Source organism: Salmo trutta, chromosome 30 (genome assembly GCF_901001165.1).
Source record: "Salmo trutta chromosome 30, fSalTru1.1, whole genome shotgun sequence".
Classification (NCBI taxonomy): Eukaryota; Metazoa; Chordata; class Actinopteri; order Salmoniformes; family Salmonidae; genus Salmo; species Salmo trutta.
In genome coordinates this window covers 12,862,939-12,881,976 of record NC_042986.1, presented here as the reverse complement: position 1 = coordinate 12,881,976, position 19,038 = coordinate 12,862,939, and the positions used below count along the sequence as shown (strand labels likewise).

The window sequence follows — 19,038 nt, the reverse complement described above, 5'->3', positions numbered from 1 at the left end:
AGTCCAAACTGTAACTCTACCACTCAGGAACATTCACTGTCTTCTTGGTAAGCAACTCCAGTCTAGACTTGGCCTTGTGGTCTAGGTTATTTTCCTACTGAAAGGTAATTTAATCTCCCAGTGTCTGGAGGAAAGCAGACTGAACCAGGTTTTCCTCTAGGATTTTGCCTCTGCTTAGCTCCATTCTGTTTCTTTTTTATCCTGAAAAACTCCCCAGTCCTTAACAAATACAAGTATACCCATAACATGATGCAGCCACCACTATGCTTGAAAATACGGAGTGGTACTCAGTAATGTGTTGTATTGAATTTGCCCCAAACATAACACTTTGTATTCAGAACAAAAAGTGAATTGCTTTGACACATTTTTTGCAGAGAGCAAAACAGGATGCATGTTTTAGAATATGTTTATTCTGTACAGGCTTCCTTCTTTTCACTCTGTCAGTTAGGCTAGTATTGTGAAGTAACTACAACATGCCGTAATGGCAGTGGCGCGATTTTAGAGGCCCCCCTCTTGAGCGCAAAGACACAATTTTGCTGTTATCAAGCTAGTTTCCTGCAATTCTACACATTTTGTCATGGTGCTGAGAGAAAATGTTCAGCTTTAAAGCTAATTTCCTACAATTGTACACATGTTGTGTCACGTTGGTATGAAGAGTGTCGGGAGACAGGCGCAGGAATGCGTAATCGTTTTTTTTTATTAAGCCCAAATTACGGCATGCCGTGTAAAGGCACGGGGACGAAGACCAAACAAACACGTAACAAAACACAGGGTAGCAACCCAAACAAAAGAGCGAGGAGTATCTTGAATAAATATCACACGCGCACAATGATTAACACACGGGACGAGACCCATAATCATCTGCGCAATCCACAACGGCACGAAAGCCAAAACACACAGCACAGGTACTCACACGCACCAACTCACACGCATTGGAACAATAATTGACAGCCCAATGGAAACCAAAGGGCACACTTATACAAGTACTAATCAGTGGGAACGGGGGACAGGTGTGCGTGATGAAAATTTAAGTTTACTCTGAAAACGTTTTACCACCCAAATTTTTTTTAAATACATTTATATATATATTATTATTATTATTATATAGTATATAATTATTATTTATGTTTTGAAGTGGCAGCCACAATTGCATATAGGAGAAACACTGGTCCCTGCCTGGGAGTAAATCTCTTCCTCTCAGCCCAGCCAGGAGCTCTCTTGGCCTCATTAGTTATGATTCAGGAGATAAGCGCTAGAGAAACAATGATGTGGCCACCCTACTCTCCATCTCTCTCATTTTCTCTTTCTCTCTTTCTCTCTGGCTCTCTCTCTCCGTCTGTCTTCATCTCCCTCAACACCATGATTGATTCTTGTTCTTTATTACTTTCCACAAGCGTCGATCAATAGGCCTCCCGGTTTTATTATGTCATTTGATCTGGCCACCTGCCGGCGGAGGGAGACACCTGATCACGCCTTATGATGAAGCTGTATTGATCCGCCGTGGGGTGTCGGCCGGGTTCCTGACTGTGATTTATACTTGACGTTGCTACGGCGACGCTGGAGCTTGATCAGCACGGCAGGGGGCTTGTCGGTGGAGGGCTATTTATGATGTCTAGGCCCCTCCACTCCCCAGGAAGTTATAGGGCTACTGCTATGAGAGGTGTGGCGACTGGTGGAGGAGCAAGCTTCTGAAAGCTGTACGCGGCGAGGTGTCCAGCTCAATTAAGTTTCACGTTTTTTTATGTCATGTGCGCGAGTACAGTGCAATGCCTTTCTAAATGGCCTGCCTTGGATGTGTCATGTAAACCAATCAGAGAGCCAGAGAGAAGATTACATTACGAGATGAGATCGATAACGTAGAGGACCATAATGACCCTCGTAACTTTTCCTCCCAGTCCAACATATATATGAGAGCCTGCCTGGTGAAGTCAGAACAGGGACTGGCTGAGAACACTACTGTCTCTATGGGAATGGATGACAAAGAACATCAAAATGTACAGTATGTACTTTGTGTTGAATACTGCATTCCGTGACATTGAGCTGTATTGTATAATGCTGAATAGACGTGCTAGATAGCGTTGGGATCGTGTGTTCCTTCCAGGACAGTGTGTCTGACTGTGTATGTGCTGTTCTCTTCCAGGATAGGGTCGTTTGGTTTATTGCCCGAGTTTAGTGTTTGACTGTGTGTGTTTTTGTATGTACTTCCAGGATAGTGTGTCTGACTGTGTGTGTTTTTGTATGTACTTCCAGGATAGTGTGTCTGACTGTGTGTGTTTTTGTATGTACTTCCAGGATAGTGTGTCTGACTGTGTGTGTTTTTGTATGTACTTCCAGGATAGTGTGTCTGACTGTGTGTGTTTTTGTATGTACTTCCAGGATAGTGTGTGAGATGGATGCTGCCCCAGCAGACAGCAAGCCTGGCCCGGTCCAACTGTGTGTTGGGGAGTGCAGACCTGACCTCAAGACTCGCTCTGCCCAGCTCTACGCTTTTGTGGTAAGATTGTGTTATCATGAATATTATATAAGTATTTTTCCCATACAAATAGTAATAAAAAAAGTAAGAAACTTGGCAAAATAACGAATAACTCTTCACGATTGGCTGGAGACTATTAAAACGTTTCAGAATGAGGAAGAGAATTATTCCTTAAGCTTTCTTCCATGCCGACCGCCATTGTTGTCTTGTAAGCCAGAGAATAAGTTATAGAAAGCCTCCCGAAGGAACTGAAATTATGAAGCCTTTTGCTGAAGTATGTTATGTTGAAATACATAATAGCACAGTAATTACCACAGAGGTGCCCAGGGAATCAGCTGTGATTAAATAGACAATAGGTGTTGTCAACAGTAGGTGTTGTCGTACAGTAGTAAACCATAGGAGAATACCTGAATGAACACCTCCACACATGCCTTCGTCCACACCTGTATCTCACCCATACTAAAGCTAGCCTGCAGCTAACTGATAATCAACACTCCCATTCACACACTCCCAATTAGCCACCCCTTAACAATTAACAGCCGCTAGTAATTACCAGAACTGTTTTCAGAGTACCACTTTAGCCTATCCCCTGACTAGCACAGCACTGAGTGAGGAACCGTGTGTGTGTGATGTTTGTGTGTCTCCACTGACACTTTTGACACCCATAATTCATGTTGCTGCTCAGGGAGTTGCGACATCATCACAGCGCTGTGCGTGGGTACTACAGTACTTTACCTGCAATTCCCTAATATCACAGCCCCGTTAAAGAAAAGGACACATCACAAAAGCTCTCTTCAATTTAGTAGACAACCAAACACCCTCCGCGCGTATGTGTGTGTGTGTGTCCCTCTAAGTGTGTCTGTGGCACTGAGGAGCAGTCTGACTGTTTTGTCAGTGTCTCTCAGGATTCCATCCTTGCTGTGTTGATGTTTCTCTGTCTGTCTGTCTGTCTGTCTGTCTGTCTGTCTGTCTGTCTGTCTGTCTGTCTGTCTGTCTGTCTGTCTGTCTGTCTGTCTGTCTGTCTGTCTGTCTGTCTGTTGACAGGCAGGGCGACCCGGCGGGGCCACTGTAAACACTAGTTATTTTCCGACTGCCTTTTTAAAAGGTCCAGTGCTATAGAACTCAGCAACACAACACAGGATGAGTGTGATCGCAGAGGGACTTTAAAAGCTCCCTATTTACATGGGGTCGCAGTGCAGAGGGTGGGCATGCCACGGATCGGGGTAGTTGAAAGCTGTTCTCTTCTGCTGTGGCTCAGTATTGAGTAGACGGTACTGTTAGAGGGACAGGAGGTGTATGATAGCTGAGTGCATTACAGTCATAGAGGAAGAAAAAAATGCCCCTCCTGTCTCCCTTCCACCTCTAGATGCCATCAGTGCAGGGCCTGTCCCCCAGCAGAGGGCCTGAGTCTGGGGGCACCAAGGTGACCATCACAGGGGAGAACCTGGGCGCTGGCAGCAGTGTCACCGTCCTCTTTGGAAACCAGACCTGCGAGTTCTACGGGTAAGTGAGAGACTCATCTCACCCCCTCTCCTCCTTATACAGACTAGTTCATTTGTGGTAGTTTATTACATCCTGTATTAGTCTCCTCCTGATCTCTCCTCCTTTTATTACATCCTGTATTAGTCTCCTCCTGATCTCTCCTCCTTTTATTACATCCTGTATTAGTCTCCTCCTGATCTCTCCTCCTTTTATTACATCCTGTATTAGTCTCCTCCTGATCTCTCCTCCTTTTATTACATCCTGTATTAGTCTCCTCCTGATCTCTCCTCCTTTTATTACATCCTGTATTAGTCTCCTCCTGATCTCTCCTCCTTTTATTACATCCTGTATTAGTCTCCTCCTGATCTCTCCTCCTTTTATTACATCCTGTATTAGTCTCCTCCTGATCTCTCCTCCTTTTATTACATCCTGTATTAGTCTCCTCCTGATCTCTCCTCCTGTGGAAGACAGAGAAGTTAGAAGAAAGAAAATCCATTTGTAATGTTTTCAAAACTTATAATACATATATGTAAATTGTGCTGTTACCCAGTGGTCTCTCTCTCTCTCTCTTTCACTCTTTTGTTCATCTAAGTGAGAGCCCCCTAGGGGCATCTCTCCTTCTCTTCCAGTCAGAAATGTCTGCAATTCTTAATAAGTTTTTGATGACCCACTGCATCAAACCTCTCTAATAATAGCCTCCAGACAACCTTATGCTCCCCTGCCCGGGAGTTTTTCCTTTTTTCAGTTACCTTAACTGTTTTTATTTGATCTGCTCTCTCTTGCTTCGTTTTCATCTCTCTTTCTCTCTCGCTCTCTTTCTTTCTCTCTCTCTTTCTTTTTCTCTCTCTCTCTCTTTCTTTCTCTCTCTTTCATTTTCTCTCTCTCTCTCTCTTTTTCTCTGTCTTTTTCTCTCTCTCTTTCTCTATATCTAGCTTTCTCTCCCGCCCTACCTGTCTCCATCTTTCTCCCTACCCCTCTCTCTCTCCATCCCTCCCTCCCCCCTCTCTCTCTCCCTCTCTTTTCCGCAATCTATTTAAAGCGGTGCAGCGGAAGGGAAGGGCGGAGGTCTCATTGTAATACTGTAAGATTGAGAAGTCAAGGCAGCTCTAATGAGATCCGGGCTAATTGTTCTTCACTGTGATTCTGACCGTGGCGAGAGAGGAGAGGAGGATGGGGGGGGGGGGATAATGAACAGGGCTAGTTTCAGGGGGGTGGACAGGTAGGGCAAGGATCCATAGAGAGGGATAGAGAAAGGTGAAGAAAAATGAAGAGATGCAGACATTGACTGTATGTTGGTGTGTGTGTGTGTGTGTGTGTGTGTGTGTGTGTGTGTGTGTGTGTGTGTGTGTGTGTGTGTGTGTGTGTGTGTGTGTGTGTGTGTGTGTGTGTGTGTGTGTGTGCAGGAGGACCATGACGGAGATCGTGTGTTACTCGGCCCCCTCCCTGACTGGGGTGGGTTCGGTGCAGATCAGCGTGAGCGTGGACCGGGCCCAGGTCAAGGAGAGTCTGAGTTTCGACTACATCGAGGACCCCACCGTCCAGCGCATCGAGCCAGAGTGGAGCATCGCCAGGTAACATCAACACCGACGCTCCTAGATATCAGGAACTGGACGCTCTCTACTCCGTAGTCCTTCATAGAAGGCACCATCAAACTAACCCCACCAGCACTGCTAGTTAACAGCAGGAGTTGGCTTGGGTGAGTCAGTGTTAGATAGTGCAGAGCTGTAGTCAGACAAAAGACCAGAGTAGTAGTGGTAGGGATCGTGATCGCATCGCTGCAGCATCTCCCAGGCAGACAGGATTTGTAATTAAAGAGAGGGATGATGAGGGCTAAGTGAGAGTGAGAAAGAGAGAGACTGCGAACATGTGGCAGAGGCGTGAGCGTGGAGCAGATGGCAGCCGAGATGGAGTTTAGTCCGGAAGAGAAGACAGAGCAGCGTGTCTTCCATCACTCTCTCCGCTGAGAGACAGAGAGAAGAGAAGAGGGGAGGGGCACCGCATTGTTTCGTCAAACCTTTTCTGAAGCGTGAGCCGCGCCCCATGCCTTCTCTCAGGCCTGGGGATTAAACAAACGAAACGGGCTGCCAGGGTGCAGTCTACATAAACACAACCCAGGAATGCGTAGCTAAGATCAACAGGAAGGGAGGAGATATATGTGCGGTATGCATTAGATGCAACACACAAGTATATTTTACCTGGCCCACACCCTGGCCCACACCCTGGCCCACAACCTGGCCCACACCCTGGCCCACAACCTGGCCCACACCCTGTTACACCATAGCTTCACTCCTCCTTGTACTCCTGATTGGATGGATCGGTTAGGGGCTGCGTGCTCATTGGGCGTTTTGTTCTGTGGACCTCAGATGAACTCTTGTTTTACCACTGAGGTCCGCTAGACTGTAGGGGATGAAACTGCAGCGGCACCACGCACACAACGATTGTGGTGACTCTTTGACTTTCTGTCTAGGTGATGCTCATCTAGTGCTCCCAGCAGCCCTGGCTAGCCTGGTCACGAGTATAACCCCCAGTGCTTCAGCTCAGCCGCAGTAACAGTCCCGATCACGATAACAGTCCTACCAGTAGCTCGCGAGAAGACCCCTGCTCCTGTCCTGTCCGCCTGTGTTGTTTAGGTCAGCACAGCCTGGCTTTTTTTTGGTGTTGTGTATTATCTGTCGAGCCACGTACCTACGACCGCTGCATACTAACTAGTGACCTCGGCGACCACAGCTAGCTGATAGTCTTCGGCAGATGAAAGACGAGCCCGCCGCCGAGTTTGATTTCAGTTCTAGTGAAGTCAGTTAAAAGCACCTTTAATCGTTTATTTACCTCAAAAGCCTATTATCTTTTGAAAACGCCTTGTCAAAGAACAAGTTAGTTTGAAGCTTTTTTATTTATCTGAGGTAAAAAATAAGAAGGTTTCAACAAAGGGGATGTGCAGGGAAGGAAGTTTTGCAGAGAAGGTCTTGTTGTTGACTGGTGTGTTTGTTTGTAAAACTTCTCTCTCTCTCGTGTGTGTGTGTGTGTGTGTGTGTGTGTGTGTGTGTGTGTGTGTGTGTGTGTGTGTGTGTGAAACAGCGGCCACACTCCTCTGATGGTGACAGGAACTCATCTGGATGTTGTGCAGGAGCCCAGGATGCGCGTCAAGTACGGCGGCCGCGAGTCTGTCAACGTGAGTAGTAACACGCACGCACACACACACACACATACACACACACACACTAGGCCAGATGATGCTGGGGACGAGTAGTACAACACACGATGTTGGGAATGGCTGTCATATGAAGAATCGTCCCGCTAACCCCCACCTCCCTCTACTTCCTACAACCTCCCCATGAACCATATCTCACATCTCCCTTAACTCTAACTAGCCTCCTTAAATAAGGGAGTAGTTGGAGAGTGGTTCACATGCAGTATTTAATTAGAGCGTTTTGTCACCGCCAGGCTCCCGTTACCATGGCCAGTCAGTCAGGGCCTCAGCTATACACAGTCCGAGTCTACTATACGCTAACCTGCTCTACCCCACTTAGACTTGTTGTCTATTCAGAGGATTCAGCCTGAATGTTAAATCTCTCACGGGGACTTTTTCTGGAATCTTGAGTGTGGGAGGGTGTTGGAGGGGTGGGGGGGCCCGAAAGGTTGGAACGTAGTGGGGTGGAGGGGCTAAGCAGGATGGAGGGTGGTGGGCTTGGACGGCCGGGAGGAGACCGGGGGGCTTGTCCGTTCCTAATGGCTTCCATTAGAAGATGAAGTGCTGTCAGAAGGCTGTGGTCAGCATAAAGAGCCCTTCTCTGTATAATCAGGGGCGGGCGGGCGGGCGGGCGGGCGGGACGGGGGAATCGTTACAAATTGCATTTACTCTCCATTCCTGGGGGTCCATGTTTAATTAAGGGATTTTTTTCCCACCGCTACGGTCGGTGGGTAGGTAGGGGTGAAGGTGGGGAGGGCAGGGCAGGGGGTGGGGGGTGGGGGGGGGGGGTAGTGCGGAACAAGTGCGTCATGCCAGGAAATACTGTCAATCATAAAGACACACTGTAGTGAAATGCCTACTGTACACTCACTCACTCACACACAGACAGGCACACACACACACTATATGACCGTGCTCTGAAGTCTTCTTCTTTGACTGAAATGGCCTCTATGTGACTGATATCACACTTCACTAGAACGCTGCTCTGTGGGTCGGAGAATCTTTTTAGAGAACATTTGAACAGATTTTCACCAAGGTAGTGTCTCCTTACCTTCTGCATTCACAACCCTCCCCCCACCAGGACAGACTGTACTGCACTAAAGTGGTTCTGAGGGGCCTGAGGTTTCTTCATGATTGCTCCAGTAGCCAACATCAAAACTGTAACCTAGTCCTTTGTTCTATTACATGTCTCCATGTGCGGACCCTTTTATACGACGAAACCCAGCCATTTTGGGTCTAACGACAGACAGTCTCACTGCTTTATACACACAAAGAGAGAACTGGGTCAGATCACAAAGAATTCTTGGAAACCTCTGAGCTGAAATCGGATTTGACTTGTGTGTGGTTGCTGTCTGGTGTGTCAGTCAGGTGCAGGCAGAACGCTTTGAGAGCTCTGCGGCTTCCTCCTTTAAAGTGCAGTCTCACTCCCCCCCCCACACCTACCTAGCTCCTCTCACAGACACCCGTCTCCTCTTTGATTCCCTCGCCCCAGAAGAGGCGAAGAGAAGAAGCCGCCATGTGAATTTTTGTTAACTGCTGAGGTTACAATTACGTATCTCTTCATCCCTTCCTTTCGTATTTGTCGCGAGGGGAAAGGCAGAACGCCGTGCAATCAGGGCCCAGCCGAGAAAGGGCCTGTCATGTCAGCCTTCGAAGTGTCACTTGCCTTCCACTAAATTGCCTCTCTCGTCTCCCTTCTTCCATCCTTCCGTCTCGTCACCTGCACACGATTCTTCACAAAGAAGAAGGCACAGAAAGGGAGACCATTTTCTTTGACACGCTCTGTACCTGTCACTGGTTCACATTTGAAACATTAATCATTGTCCCTGATTAAAGCTAAAAGGTGTATTTTTCCCCTCACAGACCCACCCTCCCATTTTCTCAGAGAGCATTTCACATGCCACATTTTACCCCCATTAAGAAGTCTGCCTGGCTGGTGTGATGTCATCATGAGATAGATAGAGGGTATGTCCCAAATGGTACCCTATTCCCTACATAGTGCACTACTTTTAACCAGAGCCCAATGGCACTGGTCAAAAGTAGTGTATCATATAAGGGGATAGGGTTGCATTTGTGAGGGAAAAGGGTTGCATTTGGGACACAGCCAGACTGTCAGAAGTGGAAGCGATCAACAGCAATTTGAGCTGATCAGCGAGAGAGACAGAGAGCCCTACTCTTCACTAGGTCTATAAAGCAGCACAGCACTTACAGTCCTTATGCAATCAGACCTTTCTCTTTAGAGCATTGTCCTACTAGCAAACTGTATAAAAGACCTCACCCCAAGAGACATACAATGAACACTCAGATAGACTGACGTGATGAGCAGATGCATAGAAGGAATAGATGGTGAGACTCCACTATAGATACAGCTTGCTCCCTCTCTCTACCTCAAGCTATATGCGTGGTTAATAAGCTGTCCTCCTGTGTCTCTCTTCACCGTCTTCCAGTCTTCTCAGGTTATTTCACCCTCATCCACTACAGCTGTACCATCCCTCCCCTCCTCTCTCCAGTCTCCATCCATCCCTCCCCTCCTCTCTCCAGTCTCTTCCATCCCTCCCCTCCTCTCTAAACTCTCCATCCATCCCTCCCCTCCTCTCTCTAAACTCCATCCATCCCTCCCCTCCTCTCTAAACTCTCCATCCATCCCTCCCCTCCTCTCTCTAAACTCCATCCATCCCTCCCCTCCTCTCTAAACTCTCCATCCATCCCTCCCCTGCTCTCTAAACTCCATCCATCCCTCCCCCCTCTCTAAACTCTCCATACATCCCTCCCCTCCTCTCTAAACTCCATCCATCCCTCCCCTCCTCTCTAAACTCTCCATCCATCCCTCTCCTCCTCTCTCCAGTCTCCATCCATCCCTCCCCTCCTCTCTAAACTCTCCATCCATCCCTCCCCTGCTCTCTAAACTCCATCCATCCCTCCCCTCCTCTCTAAACTCTCCATCCATCCCTCCCCTCCTCTCTAAACTCCATCCATCCCTCCCCTTCTCTCTAAACTCTCCATCATCCCTCCCCTCCTCTCTAAACTCTCCATCATCCCTCCCCTCCTCTCTAAACTCTCCATTATCCCTCCCTCCAAACTCTGGATTTTCTACTCTCCTGGCCACCTTCCCAATACACGGTTATATTGACTGTGGAACAACGCAGGGCATTATTCATCGCTAGGCTACACTAACAGCCTGGTCGCCCAGTGGATATTTCACAGCACCGTCCACTCTCATTTAGTATGAGATGATTTTTCACCTGTTCAGTATGGTAAGGCCAAGCACCATCACAACCTCCAGCTTGTACAAAACATTTCATCAGCTGCTGTAGTTCGTCTTGTTCCACGGCCGTCAGATGTGACTAATATGAGAGAGATACTGCCAGCATTACCAGCTGGTGGAAACAAACAGGACATTGAAAGAAGTGGATGAAGTGTAGGAGTGATATCACTCATTGGCAAGAATATTGCTCACATAACCTTTGACCCTTGGCCTTACAGAGCTGTCTCCTCTCTCCTACTCATGACCCCTGGAGCCTATTTCCTCCTGCCCTCCCGTCCCTCCTCTACTGCCTCCCTCTCACCAAGTCAGAGACCTGGCGTGTGGTGCCTGGGCTGAGTGGGCTGCTGCAGACTGCAGTAGATTCTCTTATAATTCATTCAGCCAGAGGGCCAGACTGTTAACGTTACAGCTGCTGCTGTACAATGCACCGCTCCATCACCATCCAGTGCCAGTCAGGGCAAAAAGAATAGGAGGCAAGATTCCAATTATTTTATAGCTGTTGACCTGGAGCAACTGTATACTGGATGAGGAAAGGGATGAAGACTAAGGACAGATAGCTAAGACTGTACAATATTTGTGGAAAAGACATGTTTCATAATGGATCTTATTGTATTAAATTGAAATGTGTCTGGTTGGAGTAGAATACATTAGGCTTTTCTAAACTGGTGGTTGGCAGAATAACTGTTCCTACAGTGGAATAATTGACAGCATATGATATCCCTGCACGTCTCAGATGCCTCTATTTCCCCCTTCACTACCCTGATCACTTACCATTTACACTGAGTGTACAAAACATTAAGGACACCTGCTCTTTCCATGACATAGACTGACCAGGTGAATCCAGGTGAAAGTTATGATCCCGTATTGATGTCACTTCAATCAGTGAAGGGGAGAAGACGGGTTAAAGAAGGATGTTTAAACCTTGAGACAAAGGATTGTGTATGTGTGCCATTCACAGGGTGAACGGGCAAGACAGAAAGATTGAAGTGCCTTTGAATGGGGTATGGTAGTAGGTGCCGGGAAGGGCGCAACTCACTCAATATTAGGAAGGTGTTCTTAATGTTTTGTACACTCAGTGTAGTAGCACCAAGCTCAGTGACATATTCAGACTGTGACCTCTTTAGATCAGCACACTCGGAAGAAAGGATTCAGGAAGGGAGGGAAAAGAAGAAACAATTGAGTCGTGTCCCCCCCTCCCCACACACACGCACACACACACAGAGAGTGTGTGTTGAACACATGCAGCATCCGTCCATCCAGCCACTCCAGCTCTGAACAGATGGTAGTGGGAGCCATAGTAGTTGACTTGCATATACATCGCTGTTCTGTTCCAACCAAGACAGAGACAGACAGACAGGCAGGGAAAGATGCTGGGGTAGCATATGTGCCTGTCTGTATCACGTCAGTGTTTATAGCATGGAAATAACAGCGACAAGGAACTTTTGTTATACAGTCTCTGAAATTATTCGACGTGGCTCATTTTGGCTGGCGTTAAGCCCAGCGCAATTGTCAAAAGCACACTCGTTTGCAATTTCTTCCTGTTAAAGCCGGCGCTCTTCTTTTTTCAAACCTTAGCGCCAGGATCAGGCATTTACCTGTCTTGTGCTGAGGTGGGAGGGGTGGCTATGTCTGAGGTGTGTCCGTAAAAACGTGCGCCAAAGTGCCAATTTCAGTATGCTCTGATGGGGATATTTAAGACCAACCGAAAGCTGGTTTTAGCGGTAACGCGGTTGGTTATGGCGCAGCCTATCCAGCTGTGACGCACAGTGCCCATATGCACATGGAACAAGAGAGATGTGTTTTTTTGTGCCGTAAACCTCGTATTTAGAAACATTTTTCAAAAACATGTTTTTTTTCTTCATTTCGTTTCATTTGATTAAAAACCAATGAATGAAGGCTGTTTTTGTTGTCCTGCCCAATGCATTCGCTAAGCAGTCAAGACTTTCAATAAAGGGTTTAGCTCGTGAGACCGCTTTGAATTTAGTTTATTTTATCACCAAAGCTTTATTAAAAGGTCAAGTTTGACAGCAGCAAAACAGTGAGCCTATATCCCCTTTTCATCTATGTAGGCAATTACATTATTTTAGCCACTGTTATTACTGTGGATGTGAGTAAAAACCCCTTCACGTAGGCTATATGGCCATCATGGAACGAGAGATGAGATAATCCGATGACAATTGCTTGTTTTCCGTTTCATTTGATTAAAAAACAAGTCCGTATAGGCTACCCTTACCCTATTATAGAGAACGCTGGTTCAACAGCAATGGGTCTGGTGTCTTTCTTACCGTGGCCATGCATTAGCCAAGTAGTCTATCCATGACTCTTTTCTAGATGTCTACTCCTGAGGCTTACGCACCATTCACAATTCAGGTGGGCCTACTGTATCTGCGGCGCATATCCCATTCGGCTTTTCAAAGACCGCCTCTTGTCCGGTTATCAAAGACGTGCTTCTTCAATCGTATTTCAAGTATTCAGCCCTATAATGCAGTATCAATGGTAGGCCAAGGCTATATCTTGGTTATTGAGAATGCGCCTCACGCATTCAATACCATTTAGTCTTTTTTTATTTGATGAGAAGTGCGCTGCGTAAAGGCCTATACTCGGTGAAGCATTTATGACGATGTTGACTGACAACACGCCAAACGTATTGAACAAACACTGGATGTTTTTTGTTCTTCTTCTGTTGCTATCGCTCGTTACCGTGCCCCAAGCCCAATTGGAGTTGGCGACAACGGCAATATCCGACAGAACCTTCGACCAAACCATGCGGTATTAAGCCATGGAACGCCTTGATTGTCCGATGAGTGGCCAACGCCCTCGTCCCACCTGCAACTTGTTTATTCATCGAAACCCGGCCCTTTCGCGCCACCGCCAGCTATTGCGCTCATAACGGCTGTGGAGATGGCAGAAATATATCTGACACACCCAGGGACCTAGAGTTCAACCGCCAGCGCTTAGATTTACCACTGTGTTAGGTTTGTTCAAATAGAGCTCTCAGTATATCTAGCTAATTAAATACTTATTGGCAGGAATCTTTCAAGTGAATAAGTAAATACATTCACGGACAGCTTTTGATAATCATAGCCAGCACAAGATAAGACTCCACTGTACAGTATGTATTTCCCACGGTATTTTCTCTATAACTCTCATCTAAGCTCTCTCTGTAACATACAGTATAATGGGATTACAGTAGTAGATGCTTGGAGAAAGTGTGTCAGCGGTGCTACGGAGTTAGTATCCATTTTTAAAAGGGCTTAGCCTCTCTCTCTCTCCCTCTCTTTGGTATTCCAGTTCTCACTAACATGCAAACTCCATTTTCCATGTCACTCCACTATGGGAGTCGCATGGGAGCGTTTAGGCCTCGTGGTGTGGGCCAACACGAAGACACCGAGCCCAGCCGCAGCGAAGTGTGTTTAGGTTAGCTCAGTTTCTTCTCCGGGAGGAGAGCAGCCTTCCTGCTGAACCCAACCCAACGCTCCACAGACCTCCAGCAGCACCATAATCCAAAGACTATGTTACCATACAACTGGCTACTTGATAATGCAGCCTAGTATGCCTTCCTGCATGGAGAAATACCATTGTACTCTGTAGTTGTACTCTGTAGTTGTCTTCTGTAGTTCTACCTCAAAGAGCATGACTTGAGTAGCTAAGACAATGCCCCCTGCTGCACACTTAGGCTGTGCACTGCCTTAGAAAAGACTGTGTCTGCATTGCTTAGGTTTTTCTTCCTGCCAAATGCAATAGATGGTGGGACCAAGTTTGTACGAGATGAGTTCGTATCGATCGCTGGTCCTCCCCCCGGCTCTAGACTAGAGCAGAGGACAACAGGTAAGAGGCATGGTACTCTGCTGGCACTGTGAAGCTTTAAAGATATTTAGCTCTAATTAAGTTTCTCCTCTGAGAGAGAGAGAGAGAGAGATGGGGGGGGATAAAAGGCTCCCAGTAGCAGGAGTGCAGCACAGTAATCAATCAGGTTCCTCTACTGTTAGTGATAGTGCTGCAGGTCCTACCCTCGTTCCCTCACAGGGAAAATGGCCACTCCTGGGCATACAGACATTGAGGAGTGTTATTCAAGAAGCCCTGACTTCACCTCAACCTGCCAGACTAGGATCTGTGACCAGTAGAGTGGGGGATATCCCCAGTGCCCCCAATGCCCTGTGTCAGAGAATGATTGCAGATTGACACACTTCATCATCTCACTTTTCTCAGTTTTAGGCTCCCTCAGCACCACCGGAGGAGAGATCTGAAAAGTAGCGGGCTTGGTGTCAATATTATCAGCCTCAAGCTCTTAGCTCTGCCAGTGTGTGTTGTTGTATGAAGGGTAACATTCATTTAACACCGGATTTTGGCATGGTTTTACAGCTGTTACAGCTGTTGACTGTTGGGCTACATGTTATGAATCTAGTCTTTCAGCTTTTGGTTTGAAAAGAGTAGAGGCAGACAGATGAACTGTCAGCTCCTCCTGCTTGACTTGCTCTCGCCTCACGTCTCTCATGCTCTAATAAGCTTTGATTATTAGGGCATGATGGCTGGCTAGGGTGGATTGGTTGCCTCAGAAGCTAATGTGTCTCTCTCTCTCTCCCCACCCCCCCCCCCTCCCCGTCTAAGGTGTGTAAGGTTCTGAACACCACCAGTATGAATTGCTTTGCTCCGTCCCTGGTGGCAGAGTACCGTCCAGGTCTGGACACGGTCAAACACGCTGATGAGTTTGGGTTCATCTTCAACAACGTCCAGACTCTGCTAGTCTATAACAAAACCATCTTCCTCTACTACCCCAACCCATACTTTGAACCTCTCAGCACCAATGGAGTCCTGGAACAGAAGCCCGGATCGCCCATCATTCTCAAGGTATGGCAGAAGGACATGGGGATTGTAATGATGCAGGAAAGTCTTTTTTTTACAGGGCCTTTACAGTAACTCGCCTAGATCTTAGAAACCAAGAGAGGGTTTAGGGGATTTGACTGCTACCATTAAACTGCAGTTAAGCCTGAGGTATAAACATTTCAGTATGACAACGTGTTCTACGGTATAACTATCATAACTGCTGTATCATAACAAACAATACATTATTTTAAGATGACTTGAGGTTTCAATAATCCCCCCCCACAGGGCAGAAACCTGGTGCCTCATGCCTCAGGGGGGGTGAAGCTCAACTATACTGTGTTGATCGGAGAGACCCCCTGCTCTGTCACGGTGTCTGAGACCCAGCTGCTGTGTGAGCCCCCCAACCTCACGGGCCAGTACAAAGTCATGGTACGTCAGTCACACACACACACACACTGACACACACACAGCGGATCGCACACACACACACCCTCTTCCTGTCTCTCTATTCTGTCTCTCTGTGTGTCGGAGTGTCTACGTAGTTTCATTTCCGTAACGTTTGACCTGTAAACTCCATTATTCTGGCACGTTCGTGGTTGTTCTTTCAGGTCAAAGAGAGGGCAGTGTTACTGGGCTCTAGCCGTCAAAAGGTTCTGTTAGATTCCACCGCAATTATTTCTGCCAGTCTGCTCACTTATTGAGTGGAAGTCCCCAGAACCTCACTCTTCACTGTCCTCGATGACTTGGTGTGTTGCATTTGTGCTGTGTGTCTGCGTGTGTGTGTGTCTATGCACACTGTGTGTGTGTGTGTGTGTGTCTATGCACACTGTGTGTGTGTGTGTGTGTGTGTGTGTCTATGCACACTGTGTCTGTGCGCTGGATAGGTTTATTTAACTGAATCTAATGTGTGTGCGTGCATGCCTGTGTGTGTGTGTGTGTTTGAATGTGTATGTTTCTCTGTGCGTGTGTTTCTCTGTGTGTGTGTGTGTGTGTTTGAATGTGTGTGTTTCTCTGTGTGTGTGTTTCTCCGTGCGTGTGTTTCTCTGTGTGTGTGTGTGTGTGTGTGTGTGTGATATTCAGGTGCAGGTGGGTGGTCTCCATGTGTCTCCGGGGTCAGTAAACATCCTGTCAGACAGCCTGCTCACCCTCCCCGCCATCGTCTCCATCGCCGCCGGCGGAGGCCTCCTCCTCATCATCGTCATCCTCGTCCTCATCGCGTACAAACGCAAGTCGCGGGAGAATGACCTCACCCTGAAGCGCCTGCAGATGCAGATGGACAACCTGGAGTCCCGGGTCGCCCTGGAGTGCAAGGAGGGTGGGTAACACATTATTTAGATAGTCCATCTAGATGCTCTACGGACTAGCAGGAGGCCATCAGTGACATTGATATGCATCAATATGCATAGTTATTCAACAAATCAACCATAGACTATTAGTTACAACTCTCACAAACTATCGTATAGACTACGGAAGGTCAGTTGAGCCCAGAGACAACAAAGTAATGCAATTACATTGGAAACTGAAATCAAAATGGCCGTGACGAGTACCACAATTACGTTTGGTCCTCTTCTGCTCTACAAAGCTATTTCTGAGACACTTTGATTGCGGTCTCCTAGGAGGACTAATGACTGAGCTAGCAGGCTGAGTTCACAGGTTAAATGACGACAGTGAGAGTGCATTGACTGGTCTCCACTAAGGCGTGGCATAATCACATGAAAGACACAAATGGGTATTTCCGCGTAGTAAGTCCATTACTGGTACTGTGTGATACGTAATGTAATATCAGGTATTGTGAATCAGGGTCAGTGAGTCAGGTTTTGTGCGACAGTCTCTGCTACTTTAATTTACTCTGTGTGTGTGTGACCCCGAACATGACACACTAAATGAACATGGTGCTTGTCTATTGTTCACACACACTGACTCGTTCACTTACACACACACACACACACACACACACACACACACACACACACACACTGATAAACACAACGTTTTCCTGTGAACAGATCTGGAACGGGATATCATCTTTATGTCATGCTGGCATTTTCTGTATCACAGATGCACAGGACGCATAGTGCGTGTGTGTGTGTGTTCTGGTCTGTGTCTGTTTGCACAGAGTTTGTTGTAAAGACATGGCCTCGTTTAAGATTGTTAGGCAGGCTTAGTTAAAGCCTGAAACATCTGTGTTAGTGCTGAACTCTAATGTCCAACACCCACTCACACACACCCACACACACACACGCCCATGCACACAAAAAAAAGAGGGTTCCTCAAGGGTTATTTGGGAAGGGTAATGGTTCTATGTGGAATCATACTGACTCAAATAACCCTTTGAGGCCTTCAATGGTTCTTTGCAGTTAAAAAAATGGTTATTTCCTCTTTTAGCGATAATTCAAATGTAGGGCCGGTGGCTCGTTCTAATATTTTGGGACGTGGTTTTCTCACAGCTCTTTTTAATCTAATCTGTTGTGTAATGCTATTAGACGTTACATATGACTATGGTCAGTGAAGGTGTCTTGTGAAAGACTTCCGTATAGCCTTGTGTCAATTGAGAACGGGTTGAATAAGTCAGTAGTTCTCAATTCTCTCCTTGTGTTCCCTCCAGCCACCCTGAACACAGCTTTACCACTCTGAATGTAGACTGTCCCAACATAAAGGATGTATAGAAGACGGGTTGATGTTTATTGTCATGAATCTGGCCCTGGAGGCAGAACTGAGCGATATCCGCTGGGTGGGTACAGCTGCAAAGTCAAAATTGTCTATATCGTAAAAATTCATGAACATTTTGTGTCGGTTTTTGGTTTTAATTTAGGGTTAGGTTTAAAATTAAGTTTTCTGACTTTGTGGCTGTGCCAGCTAGTGACCACTCTGCAGAGCTGCCTCCAGGGCAAGATTCATGACAATAAATGCCAACCTGCGTATAGAAGGCAGGACATACCGAATAAATAGTATACTAGAAGGGTACATCCTCCAAACACAGGAGGTTGGTGGCACCTTAATTGGGGAGGACAGGCCGTGGTGATGGCTGGAGCGGTCTCCAGGTGTTTGATACCGTTCCATTCGCTCCTTTCCAGCCATTATTATGAGCCGCCCTCCTCTCAGCAGCCTCCTCTGCCTCCAAATGTCATTGCCTCATTAATCTGAGTTTTGTCAGGGTGGTGGCAGAGTAGAGGAGATAATAGTGAGGTCTATGTCTGTGGGGCTTAGGGCTGTTGTCGGGCCCAGCTGGGGGGAGTGAGCAGAGCAGCACATGGCAGCATGGGGTTTACAGAGCTAAAGCCCTGGCCACAGTCAGACACACAGGCACACACAGGCCAGGAGACAGGCCGAGAGGTCATGTTTAAACCAGTAGCTGTGGCCAGGAGGAGCTTAGTCGCCCGAGGGTGGATTTAGAAGGGCAGCTAGGTACCTGGGTTCCACACCAGGGGTCTGAGTCTGAGCCCTGGGCTGGGGTAGCAGGGGGGCTGGGGGGGTAGGTGGGAAATATGGCTGTGATTGGCTGTAGAGATGCTAAGGGGTCTCCCTCAGGGCAATGCAGGACTCAGTCAGGATGGGGCCAATTAACCACCTTTCACCTGCAGCTGCTAACAGCAGGGGACCCAAACACAGGAGCTCAGATACTGTACAGTACAGCCGATTTACTGGCCACTGGAAGGGAATGTGTGTGTGTTTGGGGGAGGGGTTGTTATGTGTGTGTGTTTTTTTTGGGGTGGGGGGGGTGGGGTTGCTATGTGTGTGTGTGTGTTTGGGGGGGTTGCTATGTGTGTGTGTGTTTTGGGGGGGGTGTTATGTGTGTGTGTGTTTTGG

General features: G+C 47.3%; 1 protein-coding gene across 1 annotated transcript in view; it reads left to right on the top strand.

Moving 5' to 3' along the window:
- The window catches only part of LOC115168862 (plexin-A2-like), a 110,743-nt gene that overhangs the window by 46,827 nt on the left and 44,878 nt on the right, over nucleotides 1–19,038 (top strand). Inside the window, exons 10-16 of the mRNA XM_029724393.1 lie at nucleotides 2,377–2,494; nucleotides 3,840–3,976; nucleotides 5,359–5,526; nucleotides 7,031–7,124; nucleotides 15,016–15,255; nucleotides 15,517–15,660; nucleotides 16,312–16,546. Of these exons, the coding sequence (XP_029580253.1) occupies nucleotides 2,377–2,494; nucleotides 3,840–3,976; nucleotides 5,359–5,526; nucleotides 7,031–7,124; nucleotides 15,016–15,255; nucleotides 15,517–15,660; nucleotides 16,312–16,546 (1,136 nt within the window). The remainder of the gene's footprint in view (nucleotides 1–2,376; nucleotides 2,495–3,839; nucleotides 3,977–5,358; nucleotides 5,527–7,030; nucleotides 7,125–15,015; nucleotides 15,256–15,516; nucleotides 15,661–16,311; nucleotides 16,547–19,038) is intronic.